Below are 18379 nucleotides of genomic sequence, written 5' to 3' on the forward strand. Positions count from 1 at the left end.
AGGAGGGAGGGCTGCAGGAGCCAGGGACCAGAGAGTGCAGGGAACGAGCTGGACTTGCCAGCATCCTCCTGCTTCATCTGCTGCTTTCCCCTGTTCCTGGTTCGGGCTGAGTATTTGCGTTTCCTTGCTCAGGGAATGGTCTCAGCCATTCTTTTCCTGAGCAGGGACCACACTTGTCCTGGCCATACCTTTGCCATGGATGTGGTGTGGTGTTAGTGACTGTGGGCTGCAGGGAGAGCAGTGCTTGGGACAGGGCCAGGCTGGAGCAGCTCTGCCTCCTGGAGCAGCGATCCAGCCCCACGCAGGGGTGAACCTGCACTTGTGCCAGAGGCAGGTGAACAGCTGTGGAGGGAAGGTGGGCAGTGTACAGGGACCAACTTCTCATTGACTTTTGCCTCCTCAGAGAAAGCCAGGGGTCCCAGCTGGCACTGGAGTGGGCTCCATCCAGGAGCTCAGCTGCTCTCGGGGAGGGGGTGTAGTGCAAAGTGCTGTCTGTGAGGGACACAACCAGGGCCACTCCCGGGGCTGCGGGAGCAGCTCAGCCCCCTCCTCCTCTGCCTGTCCCTCCCTGGATGTCTCTCCAACCCTTCCAAGCCTCACAGGCAGAGCTGGACCCCCAGTGCTGTGCTGGCCCTGCCTGCACCAGGGGCTCCCCTGGGAGGGCTCCCACCGTGCCCAGCGGGCTCTGGGCTGTCCCTCCTCCCTGCCAGCCCAGCCCTGGAGCTGCTCCAGGCCCTGTGACTCGCCCTGGCCACGCTCTGCCGAGGGAGGGGCTCTGCCTCCAAATTTAGCCTGATGAAACGATTGTACTTTTTGTTTCGAGTTCTGCTGCCAGCAGTGATGGCTCCTGCTCTGCCTCCTGCCCCACAGGGCCTTTCTGCTTGACTTGCTTCTGCCTCCAGCATCCCTCTGCCCTTGCTGGAGGGCACAGCAGTGGGGTGATGAGCAGTGGGGCAGAGCCTGGCAAAGGCACAGTTTGGGGGGCTCTGGTGAAGCCAGGGACTGCTCTGCCGGCAGATTATCCAGTGCCACATCCTTTGCACAAAGGGTCTCTGGCACAGGGGCAGGTTGTTCCAGGGGCTGTGAGGAGCAGCAGGAGCTCTGCCCTGGTAGCTTTCATTAGCTATTTTGAGGTGCCAGTGAGGTGGTGCCCCTGGACACCACTCGAGTGCCTGTGTGGGCAGCCTGTCCTGGCAGGGAGGGAGTGCCCCAGTCTGAGCTGTGCTGGCCACTCCAGTCCTGGCACAGGGGGTGGGTACAAGAGACAGAGCTCGGAGAGGGGCACAGACTGTGCCAGGCCATCCTCGGGGTGCTGGCTGCCACGAGCTGTACCCACTCAGGCTTTGGTGCCTTCCTGGGAGTGGGGGGCCCTGGCACCCCGAGGGCTGCAGGCAGGAGGGCTGCGGGTGCATTCCCCGTGCCTGGGTGACTCTGTTCCATCCCGGCACGGGAAGCTGGGACACAGCCCCCCTCCAGCAGATGGGTTTTTACCTTTTGGGTAACGATGCGTTTCTCATTTAACCATTAGAAGCACTTCCAGCCCTCTCCTGCCCCGGACCTCGGGGACCCTCCATCCCCAGCGGGGCCGGGGCGGGGTGTGCAGCCCCGGGGCAGGACGGCGGCGGTGCCCGCAGAAAGGCGCTTTGTGCGGGCCGGGGGCAGCCCCGGTGCCCGCAGAAAGGCGCTTTGTGAGGGTCGGGGGCAGCCCCGGGGCCGGTGCCCGCAGAAAGGCGCTTTGTGAGGGCCGGGCGGGGGCTCGCAGGGCGCATCCCGCACCGGCCCGGCCCGCGGAGGAGGGGGCCGCCGGCCCGCCAGGAAGCGCGGGGCGTGGACAGCGCTTGTGGGAATGATTTCATTGGAAAGGCCTGCGATATTTTTTCCCCTCTTGTGTGTGGTTCTTGGAGGAGGCTGGAGGTGTATGTGCAGGGGACGCCGAGCAGCCGCGCACGTCCGGAGCCCTCCGGGCCGTCCCGCTGCCCTCGGCCGGCACAGCCCCTGCCCCTGCCCCGCTGCCCCTTGGCTGCCCAGCCCCTGCTTAGGCTGAGCTTCTGGGCGTTTTTTTTTTTTTTCCCAGTTTATTTTTTTTATTTGCTTTTGCTTTTTTTTTGTTTCTTTTTTTAACCCCTCTTGAGTGTGCAAGTTTTTTTTTAGTTCCCTGGGAGCTGTGGGCCGAGGAGAGGCGAGTGGAAGCGGGGCTGGCCGGCTCACCTCTGAGCTCTGCTCCTCCAGCCATCCCGGCTCTGGGCTTTATTCCGTGTTTTTGCTCTCTCTAGTCCTCCGGAGCCCCGTCCGACAATGATCCTCTGGGGCCCCTTCCTCCCGGCTGGGGTAAGTACTGCACTGCCTCACCTGGCCCTGCACGGCCCCCAGGGGACACTGCTGCCACCCGCAGCAGGACCCTGCCCGTCCCGAGGGGTGCCAGCAGCTCCCTCGCTCCCGTGCCTGGCATTGCTGGGAAGGGTGAAGGGTGGCCATGGAGCCAGCACTCCTGTGCTGGGCTGCACGTGGGACTGACTCTGCCTGTGACTCGCACGATCTCTTATGTGAAATTCAGCTTTTTTCCCCCTGCCTTCCCCTTTTCCTGGAGGAGTTCCCAGCCTCTCTCAGCTGCTGAATGCAGAAGTGCTTGTGATTGTTCTTTGGACTGGGGAAGATCCCCAACTTGGGGGTGGAAGTCCTTGCTTGTCCCTGGACCTCTCCTCTGATGAGCAGGGATCTGTTCTCTGCCGTGCTGCCTCCTGGGATGCTCTGCCTGGGTCTGGAGCAGGGCTGGGAGCTGGCAGGAGCAGAGCTGGTCATCCCCAGGTGGCCCAAGCATTGTGTGCTGGGACATTTTGAAAAGTCCCTGTGCCACCCCCAGGACAGAGAGAACCCCTCCATGGTGAGAGCATCCCTGGAGAGGGCAGGCTGGGATGCTTGTAGGTGCAGCTGGGCTGTGCTGAGCCAGGGAGAGCAGGAGAAGGGTTAAAATTGTGGGAGCTTGGAGCAGGACAGAGGGGCCAAGGCTGCTCAGGCAGTCTGCAGGGGCAGTGTCTTTATGAGGGTGGTGGTGGAGCCCTTGCTGGGTGTCCCCTCTCCATCAGCAAGGAGAAGGGACCCGTCCCCAGTGCCAGCATGGCGGGCACAGCACCATGGGGTGGGGGATCCCAGGATGGATGGGATCCCTGGGATGGATGCAGTCCTGGCCATCATCTGGGGGCTGCTGCCCACAGTCCAGGAGTGAGATGGAGCAAGGGGCTGGCACTGTCCAGAAGGGCACAGGGAGGTGACAAGGTGTCCCTGCCTGCATGGTGCAGGGCTGAGCATGGGGGAGTGACGCAGCACATGGAGGAGGAGGAGGTGTGGGGCACACACAGTGCTGGGGAGGCAGGGGGTGTGTGCAGGGGTGGCTGGGTGTGTGCTGGAGCTGTTTTGTGCATGTGTGCACACAGGGAGGGTGTGTGTGTTCACACACGTGTGCACTGGAGCAAGGCCATGCAGGCAGTTTGGGAAAGCACCTGTGGATCCGTGTGGAGGGGCACTGCTGTGTGTCCCAGGAGGGTGTGTGGCTGAGCACACCCCCTGTGCTGGCCTGGCAGGTCAGTGGCAGTGCTGGCCTCTGCCCTGGCACCTCCTGCACGCTGGCACTGCCGGGCTGAGGCAGCTCAGGCACGCAGAAGGAGTGTGGGGTTTACCCTGCCTTTTCCAAATGAGCCAGGGAGGTGGAATGGGGGAGCTGACAAATTTCCTGTGAGCTGGGAAGGGGAGGGCTGTTCTCAGGACTCCAGCTAACGCTTTCTATCCCTTTTCTCCTAGAGAAGAGACAGGACAATGGGCGAGTGTATTACGTGAACCACAACACCCGGACCACGCAGTGGGAAGACCCTCGCACGCAGGGGTAGGTGGCCGTGGGGGGAGCAGGGTTTGGGAAGGTGCAGTTCTCCAGGGACTGGCCTGCACTGAGGCTATGTGTCCCACAGAGGGAGGGGGAAGCTCTGACAGAGCCGTGGCCATGGCCGGAGTGCTGCCCAGGCAGGACTCCTCTCCGGGGTGTGGACAGTCACTCTCCAGTCCCATGAATTCTTCCTTGTGCCTGGCACAGAGCTGTAGTTGAGGGGGCCCCCAAAGGGCCTGTCTGGTGAGCCCTCCCTTGCCAGCAGGATGATCCAGGAGCCGCCGCTGCCGCCGGGCTGGGAGATGAAGTACACGAACGAGAGCGTGCGGTACTTCGTGGACCACAACACCCGCACCACCACCTTCAAGGACCCGCGCCCGGGCTTCGAGTCTGGGTAAGCCCTGAGCAGCACATCTGGGGGCTCCTGTGGGCTCTGACCGAGGAGAGCTGTGCCCCAGTGACCCTCATCCCACCTGGCTCCTGGCGGGGGCTGCTCAGGGCAGGCACGGGGTGTGACCGAGGCGCTGCTGCTTTGGCAGGAGCAAGCACGGCGGCTCCCCGGGCGCCTACGACCGGAGCTTTCGCTGGAAGTACCACCAGTTCCGCTTCCTCTGCCACGTGAGTAGAGCTGCTGTGGGCAGCTGTGTGGGTGCCCTGAGCCCTGTGGGCAGGTGTGGGTGAGGAGAACCATGCCAGCCTCACACAGCCCTGTGCCTTTGCCCCGCCTGCAGTCAAACGCGCTGCCCAGCCATGTGAAGATCAGTGTGTCTCGGCAGACGCTCTTCGAGGACTCCTTCCAGCAGGTAGGGAGGTGCTGGGGCAGTGCAGCTGGCCTGCAGGAGTGCAGCTGGCCCCGGCCATGGTGACACTGCCCTGCTTGTCCCCAGATCATGAACATGAAGCCGTACGACCTGCGGCGCCGGCTGTACATCATCATGCGCGGGGAGGAGGGCCTGGACTACGGTGGCATTGCCAGGTGAGCGTGGCCTGCTGGGCCACAGGGCCGTGCCCTGCCTGTGCCCTGTGTCCTGTGGGCAGCACACGCAAGAGGCAGCGGCACTCGGGCAGAGGAGTCCAGGGGCATTCAAATGGGCAGCTGGCTTTTAGGAGTGGTGGAACACCCTGAAAGCATCACCCCAGCCCGTCCCTGGCAGTGAGAGCGCAGGGGACCCAGCTGGGGCTCCCCTGCTGTCCTCAGTTGAGGGGGCAATGGGCTGAGTGGCCTCGTCTCTCTGCAGCAAACAGGCCCTGGTGTTCCCAGACAGTCAGTGTGTGCCAGGGCAGACAGGGTGTGATGTGGTTGCTGCAGCCCTGCTGCTGGGATGATGCTACCACAGGGCATGGGCTGTGCCTTGGCTGGAGCGGGTCCAGTGTCCCTGGGAGCCCCCTCTGGCTCAGCTGGGACATCTCCATGGAGCTCTGTTGCCGTGTCCCTGCCCGCTGCCACCCCATGCTCGCCTGCTTCCCCTCATGGGGCTGCTACCCCGGCTCCTGCTCCACCTCTCTCCGTGTCCTGCCAGTGGTTTTACCCTATGGTAGGTTACGTCATGCTGTTCTACCACAGGGTAGAACCACGGACAGGATGCCGGGGCTGCCTCCACGTCTGAGGATTCCTGTCTGCCTGCACGGCCGGGGGAGCAAAGCCAGGATGGTGCTGGCCCGAGCTTGGCGTGGGGCTCCCGGGGCAGTGCGTGCAGAGGGACTGGGTGCACTCAGGGTGTGTGTGTGTGTGTGTGGGGGACAGCCCAGCTGGGACTGTGTGTGGCACTTGCTGAGGTTCCCAATGCTCTGAGTGGGGCCTGGAGCAAGCTGGCATCTCCAGAAACACTTCACAAACCCCATACAGCACCCTGGGGAGGGGAACAGCCTCACCCAGTCACACCAGTGCCCAACACCTGCCTGGGGTGGGCACCCGCTGGTGCAGGGACACACGCTGTGCCCTCCCTGAGCTGCTTGTCACCGCGTTCCCTTGTCTCCTTCCAGGGAGTGGTTCTTCCTCCTGTCCCATGAGGTGCTCAACCCCATGTACTGCCTCTTTGAGTATGCAGGCAAGAACAACTACTGCCTGCAGATCAACCCTGCCTCCTCCATCAACCCCGACCACCTCACCTACTTCCGCTTCATCGGCCGCTTCATCGCCATGGTGAGAGCTGGGGGTGGCACCAGGGGTTTGTGTCCCCCTGCAGAGCAGGGGACATGGTGGTCAGCAGGGCAAGGGCCAGCTCCGTGTGCCACAGCTGTGCTGGGCTCGGCACTGCTGCCCTCCCTGAGCCCCTTCTTGCACACGTGTGGGTCAGGGGGAGATGGGCCTTTAAGGGGGTGCGGTGGGGTGATGCATTTTAAATCCACAGAATGGCTGTGGGGCCAGAGGAGACCTGGTTTCCCAGGATTGTGGCGGGGATGGATGGCTCCAGGTCTTTGGCTGTCACCCCAGGTGCTGTCGGGTCTGCAGCTCCAGGGACTATTTTTAGTCCCAGCAGTGTGAGATTTTCCAGCTGCCCAGGCTCCGGAGCAGCTCCTCCCGTTTGTGTGGGATTGCTCAAGGCCAGTGTGCCCCGGGCTGGCAGGGGGGCTGCTGGGCTCCCCCAGCCCGGGCAGGGTCCCTGGCCCGCAGCCCCACGGGGTGTGCGCGGGGGCGGCGCCGGCCCCGCTGTCCTGCCCTGCCCTGCCCCGCCTCGCAGGATACCAATAAAACCCCAGACTATTACTCACCGCTGGGCCGTTCTAGACAAGCGTCTGCATTATTTTTGGCTGCCTTTGCCTCGGGGCTCCTGGAAGCCAGGGATTCAGGGAAGCCACAGCACAGCTCTGTTTAAACAAGTGCTCTTAATAGAGCTGTGAGGGGAGAGGGAGATGCAGTGGAATTTGCCGTGGGGAGGGAGAGGGGCTGCAGCCCACCCGGCCTGGGAAGTGCTGTTGGGGCAGCCCACCCTTCCCCTCCATGTGTGCCAGCCAGGAGCAAGTGCCATAGCTCAGGAACCCCTGAATGAGTCCTTTCTGCCCCGTGGCTGCCCCGGGCTGGAGCACTGTCTTGCCCCAGGGCTGTGTCCCAGGGTTCTCTGTGACCTGGTGTCCCCTCCCTGGCCCAGGCTCTGTACCACGGGAAGTTCATCGATACCGGCTTCACGCTGCCCTTCTACAAACGGATGCTGAACAAGCGCCCGACGCTGAAGGACCTGGAGTCCATCGACCCCGAGTTCTACAACTCCATCGTCTGGACCAAGTGAGTGCCCTGCCCTCCCTCCTGCAGAGCTCTCCCCACAGCCCCTCACTGCTGCTGGGTGCCTCCAGCAGGAATCTCATCCCGGTGTCCCCCCAGGGAGAACAGCCTGGAGGAGTGCGGCCTGGAGCTGTACTTCATCCAGGACATGGAGATCCTGGGCAAGGTGACCACCCACGAGCTGAAGGAGGGTGGTGAGAGCATCCGTGTGACAGAGGAGAACAAGGAGGAGTACATCATGTGAGTGGCTGTCTCAAGGGTCCTGTCAGGCACCCGCCCCCGGTGGCTGCAGGGGTGGGACCGTGGGGCTTGGGACGTGGCCGCTTCCCTGGGCTACGTGGCCTGTGACAAGCCCGGGCTGGCGCGGCTGGCCGAGCTCTGCTGCGGTCTGGATTGCTGAGGGCTGGGCAGTTGCCAGTACTTTCAGGAAAAAGGAGAGGGGAGAGAGGCTGAGGCTGCTTTCCCATCCATGGCTGTTCCCCCTGCCTGCCTGGGGGCTGCCAGGGCCAGCTCAGCTCCAGCCAGGGGATGTGGTTTGCACCCCTGGAGCTCCTAAGGCCGCTCTTGGGGCTGAATGCTGCTCACAGGTTTGGGGGCAGAGACAGAACCCCAGCAGTGGGAATTGAGGGGAGCCCTGGTGCTTTGAGGGAGCCCCTCTCCCATTCCCCACACTCCCGGGGCCCTCCCTGCTGGTGGGAGGGACCCTGGGCTTTCCCTGGGCCAGGCCAGCGGTGCTGGCTCTGTGCCGACCCCTCTGCCTCCCCAGGCTGCTGACAGACTGGAGGTTCACTCGGGGCGTGGAGGAGCAGACCAAGGCATTCCTGGACGGCTTCAACGAGGTGGTGCCGCTGGAGTGGCTGCGCTACTTCGACGAGAAGGAGCTGGAGGTCAGCTGGCACCTGGGGTGGGGGTGTGGATGGGAAGTGGCACGTGGTGACCCTGCTCATGCTCTGTGCCCATTGGCTGATGACAGCCTCGGGTGCTGGGTCTGGGGGTGGCTCGTTGGGTCCATTGGGAAGAGAACATCCCGTTGGATGGGAGGAATTTGCGCCAGACACCTCAGTGCTGGCACCTGGGCCAGGTGAAGGCTGGCACCAGAGGGCTGGTGCTCAGAGCACGGGCTCAGGGCTCTGTCTGTCCCCTGCTGAGTGTCCCCTGTCCCCAGCTGATGCTGTGCGGGATGCAGGAGATCGACATGAACGACTGGCAGAAAAATACCATCTACAGGCACTACACCAAGAACAGCAAACAGATCCAGTGGTTCTGGCAGGTCAGTCTGAGCCCAGCTGAGAGCGTGCGGTGCCCTGGCAGGAGCCATCCTGCAGGATGGGACCAGGACCCCGCTCAGCTCTGCGTTCCTGCTGCAGGTGGTTAAGGAGATGGACAACGAGAAGAGGATCCGGCTGCTGCAGTTCGTGACGGGGACCTGCCGCCTGCCCGTCGGGGGCTTTGCTGAGCTCATCGGTGTGTCCTGGGGGTGGCACCTTCCTGTCCCTGTCCCCACACAGGGCTCACAGCAGCACAGAGCAGCTGGGAGGTCTGAGCACAGTGCTCTGGTGTTATGCCATTTCCACACATGTTCTTTGGCTGTGACCAAAGGGTCCCACCAGGGTTAACTATGTTGGGCTGGTTTGTGATCTCAGTCTAAATGAGATTGGATTTCTGATTCAATTTTCATTCTTGTGCGACAAAGCCTCTTTTTCAGAAAACCACAGTGTGGTTCCACTCCTCTAATTTACTGCTTTTTGGGGCCTATACCAGCCTTTCCCTGACTTTCCTGGCATCCGTGTTAAGCCAACCAGCTTGCTTAACCCACTCAGTTGTTCTTGCTGGCATATTAGCTTTTTCCACCCCCTGGAATCTCTCCAGCATTCCCACTGTGTTAAAAAGCCACCTCAGTGACTCAGACTTGCTGTGCCAGGTCCTTTAAAACTCTTGGATGGACTCACACAATCCTCAGGGTTTACAGATCAATGAGTTTTAGCACTTGGTATGGAACCATTGTGTTCAGAGGTGGTGCTCTTGCCCCTCTGTGCTGCTTTTTGCTTTCTCCTCTGTTTTTTGAACATCCTCTCTGCAAACAGGCGGGGATTGCTGCCAGGGATTTATGCCCTGTGTGACCCGGGGATTGTCGGGCCATGATGGTGGATCTCAGTGTGTGGGAGGGGTTTCTTTTTCAGCTCCTGGTCGTGTAAAGAGCTTTGCTGTGCTCTTCATTAACAGGCAGCAATGGGCCCCAGAAATTCTGCATCGATAAAGTTGGCAAAGAGACGTGGCTGCCACGGAGTCACACGTGGTAAGTGACTGCCCCTGGGCCTGGCGGGAGTGTGGGGACAGGGGGAACTCTGCGGGGCTGCACGGGGCTCCATCCCATGGGCTGGGACTGCTGCTCCTGGCCCAGCCCAGCCTCGGCTCTCTCCCCAGCTTCAACCGCCTGGATCTCCCTCCCTACAAGAGCTATGAACAGCTGAAGGAGAAGCTGCTTTACGCCATCGAGGAGACGGAAGGGTTTGGCCAGGAGTGATGGAGCTGTGGGGCGTTCCCGGAGCGCTGCCGGCCGGGGCCCAGGGCCCAGCCCTCCCCGGGATGTGCACGGGCCCCTGTGGACAATGTGGCTTCTGCTCCTGGGCGAGCTCTGCACTGACACTGCCCCGGGGGAACGGGGCTGTGTTTCCCTAAGGAAATCCGAGGTGTGATGGAGAGGAGGACACGAGGGCTTGGCTTGTGAGGGCTGGCGCAGAGGGGCTGGGGGGCAGCACAGGGGGCACCGGCGCTCCCCAGCCCTCTCCACAGACACAGTTAGGTGTTTGGTAGAGGCTCTTCTTCCCCCTCTTGTTTTCTGCCTTTTCATGGCATTTTGGTAGTGGCAGGTGAGGGGGAAAATGGCTCTCACATTTACTTCTGGGCCCCATCCTGCAGCCAGTGCATTCAGCAACAGTGACAGGGACCCCCAAGACGATGCTTCTGAGGGGCTCTTGTGCACCATCTGAGTGCCAGGACAGCCCCTTGCCAGGCCAGATCCGCAGCCACTGGAGCCAGAGCCTGGCTGAGCGTGTCCCTGGCGTGTCCCCACGTGCAGCCCCTGGCCCCTGGGCAGTTGTATTTAAATGATGTGGTTTCTGCTCGGAGCTGGTGCTCCACAGCGGTCCCGGGGGCTCCGGGCACTGCCGGCCTTCGCTCGGATCCTGGGTTCTGCCCACACTCCTGTGTTCCCTCTGCAGCGAGGAGGGCAGGGTCACCTGGCTGTCCCTTCTGTCCCTCCCCGTGTGTGCGGGTGACAGACCCAGCGTGTCTGTGTCCCTGTGTCCGGGGGCTGTGGGGACGGGCCCCTGCAAGGGCTCCGGGCTGGGAACGGCCGGTTCCGCACGGCCCCGCGCGGCTTCGTGTGCAATAAACGACAAAGCAGCTGCCGAGGTGTGCCCGTGTGCTGGCTCCCCCTGCGCGTGTCCTGGTCACTGTGTGTCTCCCAGCGTGGGGTCGATGCAGGGCTGGGGCTCCAGGGCCATAATGGCATCTGGAGCTCAGCACTGGGATCACAAATCCCATGGATTTTGTCCCTGCTTGGTCTGTGTCAGCAGTGATGGCCTCCCCAGGGCTGCCCCAGGCTCACAGCCTCCCGCAGCCCCTAGAGCTGGCCAGGGAGGCACAGAGGTGTGACAGCAGCGACAACATCCCAGCTGTGCCACACCGCGAGGGGCTGGGGCACAGAGCCGGTTAAACACGGGGATGGCTGTGGTGCACAAAATTGGCTGATGGCAAAGGATTAGCCCTGAACATGGGAATATGCTCAGTGAGAGCAGAGTGTGTGAGCTGAGACCTCAACACCCCCAAAGACACACTGGGGGCAGAAGTGCTGTATAACAGCATAATCAAAAGCCTCCTCATGGCTCCCCCCAACCCTGCCTGGGTGAGGAGGAGCAGAGTGCTAAGCACATCATACAAGACCCCAGCACCAAGGATTTAGTTTACAAGAATTTTAATTTACAAATAAAAAAGCTACACCTTTTATTTCTTCTCCTTTTTCTCCTCTTTCTTGCCATCACTCTTCTCCTTGTCCTTCTCCTTCTCATCTTTCCTCTCCTTTTTACTTTCTTCTTTTTCCTGTCCTTCCTTCTTCTCCGCATCCCTGTTGGCAATCTTGTTGTTGATGAGGTTGTGCAGGGCCACAACGGAACGGATGAGCGAGGCCAGGTACACCACCACCATCTGGTCGTTGGTCTTCAGGTAAAAGGCCTTGACAAACTCCTGCAGGTTCACGTCTGGGAGCAGGTTGAAGACGTCCTGGAGGTGGTAGATGATCTGGTGGTTGATGGGGAGTTTGCCCAGGGCTACTTTCTCTAGGTAGCTCCTGATGTCCAGAAGCTTGGAGTTCAGTCCCTTCAAGCCATGGACCTGGTTTGTGATCCGCTGGGACAGCGTTCCCACCGTGGTGTCCTTGATGTCCCTGAAACCCAGAGAGAATCGGGATTAGAAGCTCAGCCCTTGTGCCTGTCCAGCCGTGTGAGCAGGGCTGATGGCAGCCGGGCTCCCAGGGTTTATGCCACGTGTCTGAGGCGCAGGGCCCAGGACAGCTGTCCCCTCACCTCAGCAGGTGCTCCACACCCACTTCCTCGGCCTCCTCAGCACCAATCTCGCTCGTCACGTGCTCAAAGGTCTTGGAGGTCGGGGTGCCGTCCTACAGGGACACACAAACGGGGCATTTCAGCCAGGGGATGAGGAAACCAGAAAAGCAGCCCTACACAGGCCACAAGGATCTGAGAGGAACAGCTCGAACTGGGATGTCCTTGATTTAATCAGTGTCACTGACTGCCCCTGCAATCTCTCCTGCTCTGGCTAACTTCCCATTTCTGCATTTTGCTGGTCTGTGCCTGGGGGGGGAGCAATTGAAATTCTAAATATCACAATTATTTCTCTCTTTCTTGATCCAACCTCATTGCATTCTGGGAGAGCAGCTCCTGCTCTGCAGTGAAGGCCTCAGAAAGGCAGAAAGATCCAATATTTTATACGCATCCAGAATAATTTAAATGCCACAACTGCAGTGAGTCACTGCTGGGTGCTGTTTGTCTGCGTGGGGCTCAGCGAGGAGTAAGCTGCTCAGGGCAGGCCCACAATGACTGGGCACACCTGGGAGCACCTGCAGCCAGTGCCACCCATGAGTGGCAGCCTCCCAGAGCTCCCAGCTGTCACTGTGACACTTCACCCAGTGAACACTCACATCATGGACCTCCTCCACGGAGATGTAGGCTTCCGTGGGCAGCCCCAGGTCCTTTGGCTTCACATCAATGATCACCAGCACCTTGGGGAGAAAGAAAATGTGCAGAGAACTGGGTTTCAGTCAAGGAGTAGGAAAAAAATACCCAAGGCAGCTCTTCCCTCCTCAGCACCAGCACAAGGCTGCTCAGAGGCGTAACCTCAGGCACTGAGACAAAGGTGGGGGACAGGGTTTCCCAGATGCCCCTTTTAGGGGAAAAGAGGCAAGAACAACCCCCCAGGCCAAAGGTGGCCCCACTTACAGAGTTGGGGCAGTATCTCTTCATCAACTCGTTGATGGCGATGTCGTTCTTGTGCAGCTTCGGGCCCGTGTGGTACCACCCCACGATTCTTTCTCTGGCTGAGCAAAAGCAGAAAGGATTTGGAATCAGAACTGAGGGAGGCCCCAGCAGAGAGGCCTGGGCAGAGACTGGGTGGGCTGATGGAGGGTGAGAGTCTGATCTGTGTGGAGGAGAGGGAAGGGGATTACAAGGCCATGGCTTGAGCAGTGACCGCACTCACTCATCACTGTCACTGACCCACAGCTTTTCTCCTGGTAATTAACAGCTTCTGTTAATTGTGTGGCTCTCAGGGTCTGATAGCCTGCACATCTGACATCTCGAGATGCAAGTCCCATTCCTGAAGTGTTCAGAACCGTGTGGATGTGGGACACAGTTAGTGGAGAACACGGTGCTGGCTGATTGTTGGACTTGATGATCTTATAGGTATTTCCCAACCTTAAGGATTCTGTGATTAATAGGAACTTCCTTTTCCACAGCCCTGAAAGTTTTTGGGAGCGTATCTCTGACTGTCAGAAGATCTCAACTCACCATTGACCTTCTTAAACATTCCATACATGTTCTCCAGATAGTCATGGTCCAGGAACCACACGGTATCATCCTTGTCATCCTCATCAAAGGGTACTGGGAGTAAAACAAAACACCAGCGTTTAAGAATCCAACTTCCTGAATTAAATGTTTATTGAAATGCTATGGATCTGGGTATTTTTGGCTGCTAAAGGAGAGTGAGGTTTACTTAGGGGAGTTGACAGCAGTTTGCATTTGTTGTTGGGTATGAGGTGATTTGTACATGGATGGATCAAGGGGTTTCTTCAAAACCCCCAACACAATCCATCCACTAAATCATTCAGTGGCTTTGGAGCAGGGCAGGACACCCGAACTCACCTGCAAAACTGTTGGACACATCCAGGATCTTCTTCTGCCAGGAGCCCAGCAGCACTCCAACCACTCGCTTCTGATTTCCCACTTTTCCTATTCTAAAAGGAAAAACGACTGTCAGTCCCTGCCACAAACGGGGACGAGGGAGAAGGGACCCCCACCCCGTGTCGGAGGTGACGCAGCGGGGGTGGAAGAGGAGGGTTATGATTGTGCTATCACTGCTTGTGTTTACAGCCACAAAAGGGCGTTCCGCTGCCCTCGGAACCAAAGCCTGTCCCCAGGGACGGACCGATGTCACTCACGGGGGACGCGACCCCGACACCGCCTGCGAGCAGCGGGCAGCGACCGACCCCAGCGTCACCCACCGCGGGCTCGGCCGCCTCCGGGGATCCAGGGCTTTCCTTTTGGCCCTAAAACCGCTCGGCATCGGCGGCAGGGAGCGGGACTAGGCCCCAATCACCCGGGGTGCCGGAGGGACCGGGTCCCCTCCCGGCCCAGGGACCTTCCCGCTCCGCCGGGTCCCCTCCCGGCCCCGGGCTCCTCCAGGGCCCCGCTCCCGGCCCGGCCCCGCTGCCGGCCCGGCCGTGACTCAGCGCCACGGCGCCACTCCCGCCCGGCCGCACCTGTTGAAGTGATCGACGACGCTGAGCAGCACCAGCGGGTGCACGACCACCCTGTCCACGGCCAGTTCCGGCATGGCGCCCGCCCGGCCCGGCCTGGCCCGGCCCCGCTCGCTCCGACCGCCCGCGCCCGCAGCAGGCCCGACCGGCGCCGCGCCTCAGCCCGCCCCGAGCCCGGCGTGCAGCGCGCGGGGCGGGGCCGCGCCGGCGGGGCGGGGCCGCGGCCATTTTGGGAAGGTGCGCTCGCCATGCTCGGAGGGGATTGGCCACGGCGGGACGCGGCAGCCGCCATCCTGAGGAGGTAACACCGCCATAGTGTCACGGTGTCGCCGCCATCTTGGGAGGGTGCCGCCGCCATCTTGGGCTGCGGCGTTGCTCCGCCCTGAGGCGGGGACAGGGCGGGGAGGGGGCGGGCCCTCAGCGGCGGGCCCGCCCCTTCCCCCTCCGTTTTCCCCCCTTTCCCTTTCTTTTCCCCACTTTTCTTTTTCTTTCCCCCCCTTTTCTCTTTATTCCCCCCCCTTTCCCCCTTTCCCCACCTTCTCTCCTTTTCCCCCTCCCCTTTCCCACCTTTCTTTCTTACCTCCCCTCTTCCCCCTTTATTTCATTTCATCCTCCCCTTTTCCCCTCTTTTTCACCGCCTTCCTCTCTTTTTCACTCCTCTCTGCTCTTTCTCCCCCCCACTTTTTGAACTCCTCTTTTCCTCGCTTTTTTAAACCCCTCTTCCCCCTCCTCAGGGGCAGCAGCTGGCACGGAACTTTGTCTTTAACTCTTTATTTCTAGCAAAAAAAAAAAAAGAAAAAAAGAAAAAAAGAAAATAAAAAAATATTACCCGAGGCAGTTACTTCAGAGTCTACACGGAGGAGTTACTCACATGAAAAATATCAAAGTTGCTGAGGGTGATCTCACAGTTTTTAAAGCACTATTATATCCCCTTGTTTTTTTCACTGTTCCCCACATGGTTTTTGTATATTTCTGTACATAGTGGTAATATTTTGGTATTTCAAAATACCAAATGGTATTTTGGGTGCAATTGAAGGTTTTGTGCTGCTATTCAGCATCATAAAACTTCAGAGATTTTGGCAAAAACAATAATTTACAAACCCTGCAGAGTCTGAGACCTCTTGTGGAGTTTTCAGTTGTTACATCCTTTAGTGTTCCTACTAAAAAAAAAAAAGAAAGAAAAGAGTCTCTAGTGGAGTTTTCTGAGTTTTTTTCCCGGCAGAGGGAGATATCTGACCGTGGAATTCGAACACAGCCGGGGTTCTTGTCACTTGTTTTATCAATATACATATAAAACTCAATGTTCAAATTAACTAGTTCAATAAGTAATTTAGCTCATTGATTTTCAGGCATATCCTAAGTGCCATTACAAGCTACGGATATTTTAAATGCCATTACCTAATAGAAGGAATGTTTTAAGCACCTTTTATTGATTTTATTACTGCTTTATTTTGCTGTCTTGGTTTAAAAATCATTTTAACCACTCTGTCATCGAGAAGAAATATATCGTTGGTGAAATACAGTCAATTTCCTAAAAACCTTTGACATCGTTAAATAAGGAATTAGAGTTGTTAAATCATGTCGGGCAGTGCCGGGGGACAGCGAGGAGATGGACGGGGGCAGAGGGCCAGGGGCTGTCCAGGAGCCCCAGAGCAGCCCCAAACCCCCCGAGGGGCCGGAGCAGCGCCGAGCGCCGTGCAGGCACACCTGGGGGCATTGTAATGACCCGCCGTGGCTTTTTACTGAATTACTCTGGACCTTGGCGCCTTTTAGGCTGGATTCTCTGGATTCTCTGGGAGTTTGGGGTGTTGATGCTGCGCACACAGGGGTACACGGAGCCGGCTCCCAGGGATTGCAGCTCCTTCCCTTCCCTTCCCTTCCCTTCCCTTCCCTTCCCTTCCCTTCCCTTCCCTTCCCTTCCCTTCCCTTCCCTTCCCTTCCCTTCCCTTCCCTTCCCTCCCCTCCCCTCCCCAGCTCCCTGGGGTTGATGTTATCCGAGTTACGGAGCTGCTCAGAGGTGTTGGAGCCGTGCAGTGGCAAACGCCCTCCCTGAGAGGGGCTCCTTCCTCGGGGCGCTGAGCTGGGACTGCCCCTGAGCACCAGCGCTGCCACCTCACAGGCAGTGGGGATCCAGGGAGGAGGGCACCTGCTCTTTAACATGGAACAAGTGATTCCTGCAGAACTTGCTGGGCTTTTATTCTCTTGAGAAAACTCCAATCGAACCCAGACACAACCCCCAAAAGTTACACCCAGCTGTTCTCAGAGGTTTAAGAATGGTTTCCGGTTTGGGAAATAAGGGTAAACCATCTTAAAGTAGTTTAAAAGTGAAAGTACTGATTGTAAATGTTAAAGCAGCTCTGGCTGCCTCGGTGAGCTGCAGGGGAGTGGGCACAGGAATGCCCATGGAAGGGGAGGGTGCTGTGCTGGGGCTGTGCCCAGATCGGGGGGCCTGGGGGGAATGTGATGAACCTGGAACTTCCCTCCCAATCCACGCGTGCCCTGATTCTCCTCCTTTTGCCCCAGCTCTCTTCCTTTGGCCTGGTTTGGGGCTGTGCCCTGGCCCCAGGTGCCAGGTTGCTCTTTCTGGTGGCACAGGGGCCACCCCTTTGCAGATGTTCTTCCAGAGGTGAGAGGTAGAAAAGGGAAGGGTCCATGCAGCTGGGAAAGATTGACACCTGATACTCTGGATCCTAATCCTAAAGGACTCTTACTGATGTGCTCCTTTAGTACTGCTTGGGTTTGTTTTTAGGGAAAAACCTTCCTTTACTTTCCCGACACTTACAGACCATGCCCACTAGCGTGTGTTTTCCTGGAGGTACCTCCTCAAATGTGTTTTATCCGTCAGGAGAAGCTGGACTTCCTCCAGACCTGTTGATAGTCTGTCACATAATACCTTTGTGCTCCCAGTTTGAACAGGAAATACATTTATTTCCCTATAAATACATTTAGCTTTGTCCAAATAACTGTAGTTTCCTGTTAAGATTTCCTCAGCCAGGGTATGCCATAAACTGGTTTAGAGGGAATGATGCTGCCTGGAACTGAGCAAGGATAACACAAGTCATGGGAGCAGAACAGAAAGCCACCACCACATGAATTGTGATTTATTTTGGTTGAAGTGTAATTCAGTGATGTGCTGACACTGTCTATCTGTGCATGATGGCCTGAGCCAAGCTGCATTTTGCTTCTCAGCACCTCCAAACAGCCATTTCCCCCCCTCAAATATCTGTTCCAGAATGTCCTCTCTAAAACAAACAATTAAATCTCTAATTATAAACCAGTCTATCCACTTTCTGATGTGAACTTTAAATATTTGTGTTGTAGTAATTTATTTCTCTGTATCCCTATAAGGTGCTTGACCAAAGCTGTGTGTGTATAAATATATAAAAAAAAAAAAAAAAAAATATGTAGAAGTCATTACTGACCACATCTGTGAATGTTGTTGCAGTTGCTGCCAAGGGATTTAAACCCTTTTGTTGCCACCTGGGGGGTAGCAGGTGACTCAGATAATCCTGCCCTCTCTCAAAGAGTGGAATTTTGACCGATAACTGTGGACATCAAACCCTCGCTTTCTTTAGTTAAAAAACAGGAGAATTGTCAACATGTCATATCACACCACGGATGATATTTAATGTTTTATATTCTATGCCTCTGATTTTGTTGCCCTGTCCAGACATCACAGGATATAGAAACATCAGAAATACAGGGTTTTAATAACTAAGTCCTGACTCTAATTTTTATTTTAATACAGACCGTTTTCCTGGTCTGTATTAAAATACAGACCAGGAAATAAATGGTCTAACTTTGCTACAAAATTATTTAAAAAAATAATAGTGGAAACAAACAGTTAAAAAAAGCAAGCACAACAGGTTCTAGTCATACTTATTTTTCCACACCTTGAGGACTAGCAAATTCTTTAATATGAGATTTTATTTGTACAAAGCAAAACTTCAAACCCACTCCAAAGCTTTCTTATTAAGTGCTGTCAGTGCGGTGATTTACAGGGGCAATAAAGATCTGGAGGGGGCACATTCATCACGGGGTTCAGCGCACCAGGAGCCATTTTCTCCAGCGCTAAAGCCAAGTGATAAAATGAATTCTTTTGTTCTATAACCAAGACACATTCCCTGGTTGGTTTTTTTTTTTTTTTTTTAAATGTGTGTTGGACTCCTTGGTTTGTAGCTTTGGCCGTGTTCCTGTTATGCATTTATAAATAATGAAAAATTGCTCACATGCAGAT

The 18379-nt window shown here is 57.5% G+C and overlaps 2 protein-coding genes across 3 annotated transcripts in view; one reads left to right on the top strand and one right to left on the bottom strand.

Moving 5' to 3' along the window:
• The window catches only part of WWP2 (WW domain containing E3 ubiquitin protein ligase 2), a 30897-nt gene extending 20393 nt beyond the window's left edge, over nt 1-10504 (top strand). The window contains exons 11-24 of one of the 2 annotated variants that reach the window (XM_071440925.1): nt 2274-2328; nt 3796-3877; nt 4137-4268; nt 4414-4492; nt 4606-4677; nt 4762-4850; nt 5858-6017; nt 6964-7097; nt 7194-7334; nt 7861-7981; nt 8260-8364; nt 8462-8558; nt 9318-9390; nt 9519-10504. In XM_071440925.1, coding sequence (XP_071297026.1) covers nt 2274-2328; nt 3796-3877; nt 4137-4268; nt 4414-4492; nt 4606-4677; nt 4762-4850; nt 5858-6017; nt 6964-7097; nt 7194-7334; nt 7861-7981; nt 8260-8364; nt 8462-8558; nt 9318-9390; nt 9519-9618 — 1440 coding nt within the window. In that variant the 3' untranslated portion in view covers nt 9619-10504. The remainder of the gene's footprint in view (nt 1-2273; nt 2329-3795; nt 3878-4136; nt 4269-4413; nt 4493-4605; nt 4678-4761; nt 4851-5857; nt 6018-6963; nt 7098-7193; nt 7335-7860; nt 7982-8259; nt 8365-8461; nt 8559-9317; nt 9391-9518) is intronic. The other variant, XM_071440926.1, reaches the window with a different exon arrangement.
• Nucleotides 10505-11053: 549 nt separating this feature from the next.
• PSMD7 (proteasome 26S subunit, non-ATPase 7) lies at nt 11054-14341 on the bottom strand. The gene is made up of 7 exons (XM_071440928.1): nt 14146-14341; nt 13529-13620; nt 13175-13267; nt 12608-12705; nt 12310-12390; nt 11678-11769; nt 11054-11538 (listed from the first exon to the last, which is right to left on the bottom strand). The coding sequence occupies exons 1-7, from the start codon at nt 14217-14219 to the stop codon at nt 11100-11102; spliced, it is 969 nt and encodes a 322-aa protein (XP_071297029.1). The 5' UTR covers nt 14220-14341; the 3' UTR covers nt 11054-11099.
• Between the last annotated feature and the right edge of the window lie 4038 nt (nt 14342-18379).

This window comes from Agelaius tricolor, unplaced genomic scaffold, assembly GCF_023055355.1.
Source record: "Agelaius tricolor isolate 1412-34295 unplaced genomic scaffold, bAgeTri1.0.p SCAF_15, whole genome shotgun sequence".
NCBI lineage: Eukaryota > Metazoa > Chordata > Aves > Passeriformes > Icteridae > Agelaius > Agelaius tricolor.

Coding starts and splice junctions, on each gene's coding strand:
- PSMD7 (XM_071440928.1), bottom strand. CDS start 14,219: ATGCCGGAACTGGCCGTGGACAGGGTGGTCGTGCACCCGCTGGTGCTG. Junction 12,706..13,174: donor AATGTTTAAGAAGGTCAATG/GTGAGTTGAGAT, acceptor GCTTTTGCTCAG/CCAGAGAAAGAATCGTGGGG. Junction 11,770..12,309: donor CCGTGGAGGAGGTCCATGAT/GTGAGTGTTCAC, acceptor GTGTCCCTGTAG/GACGGCACCCCGACCTCCAA.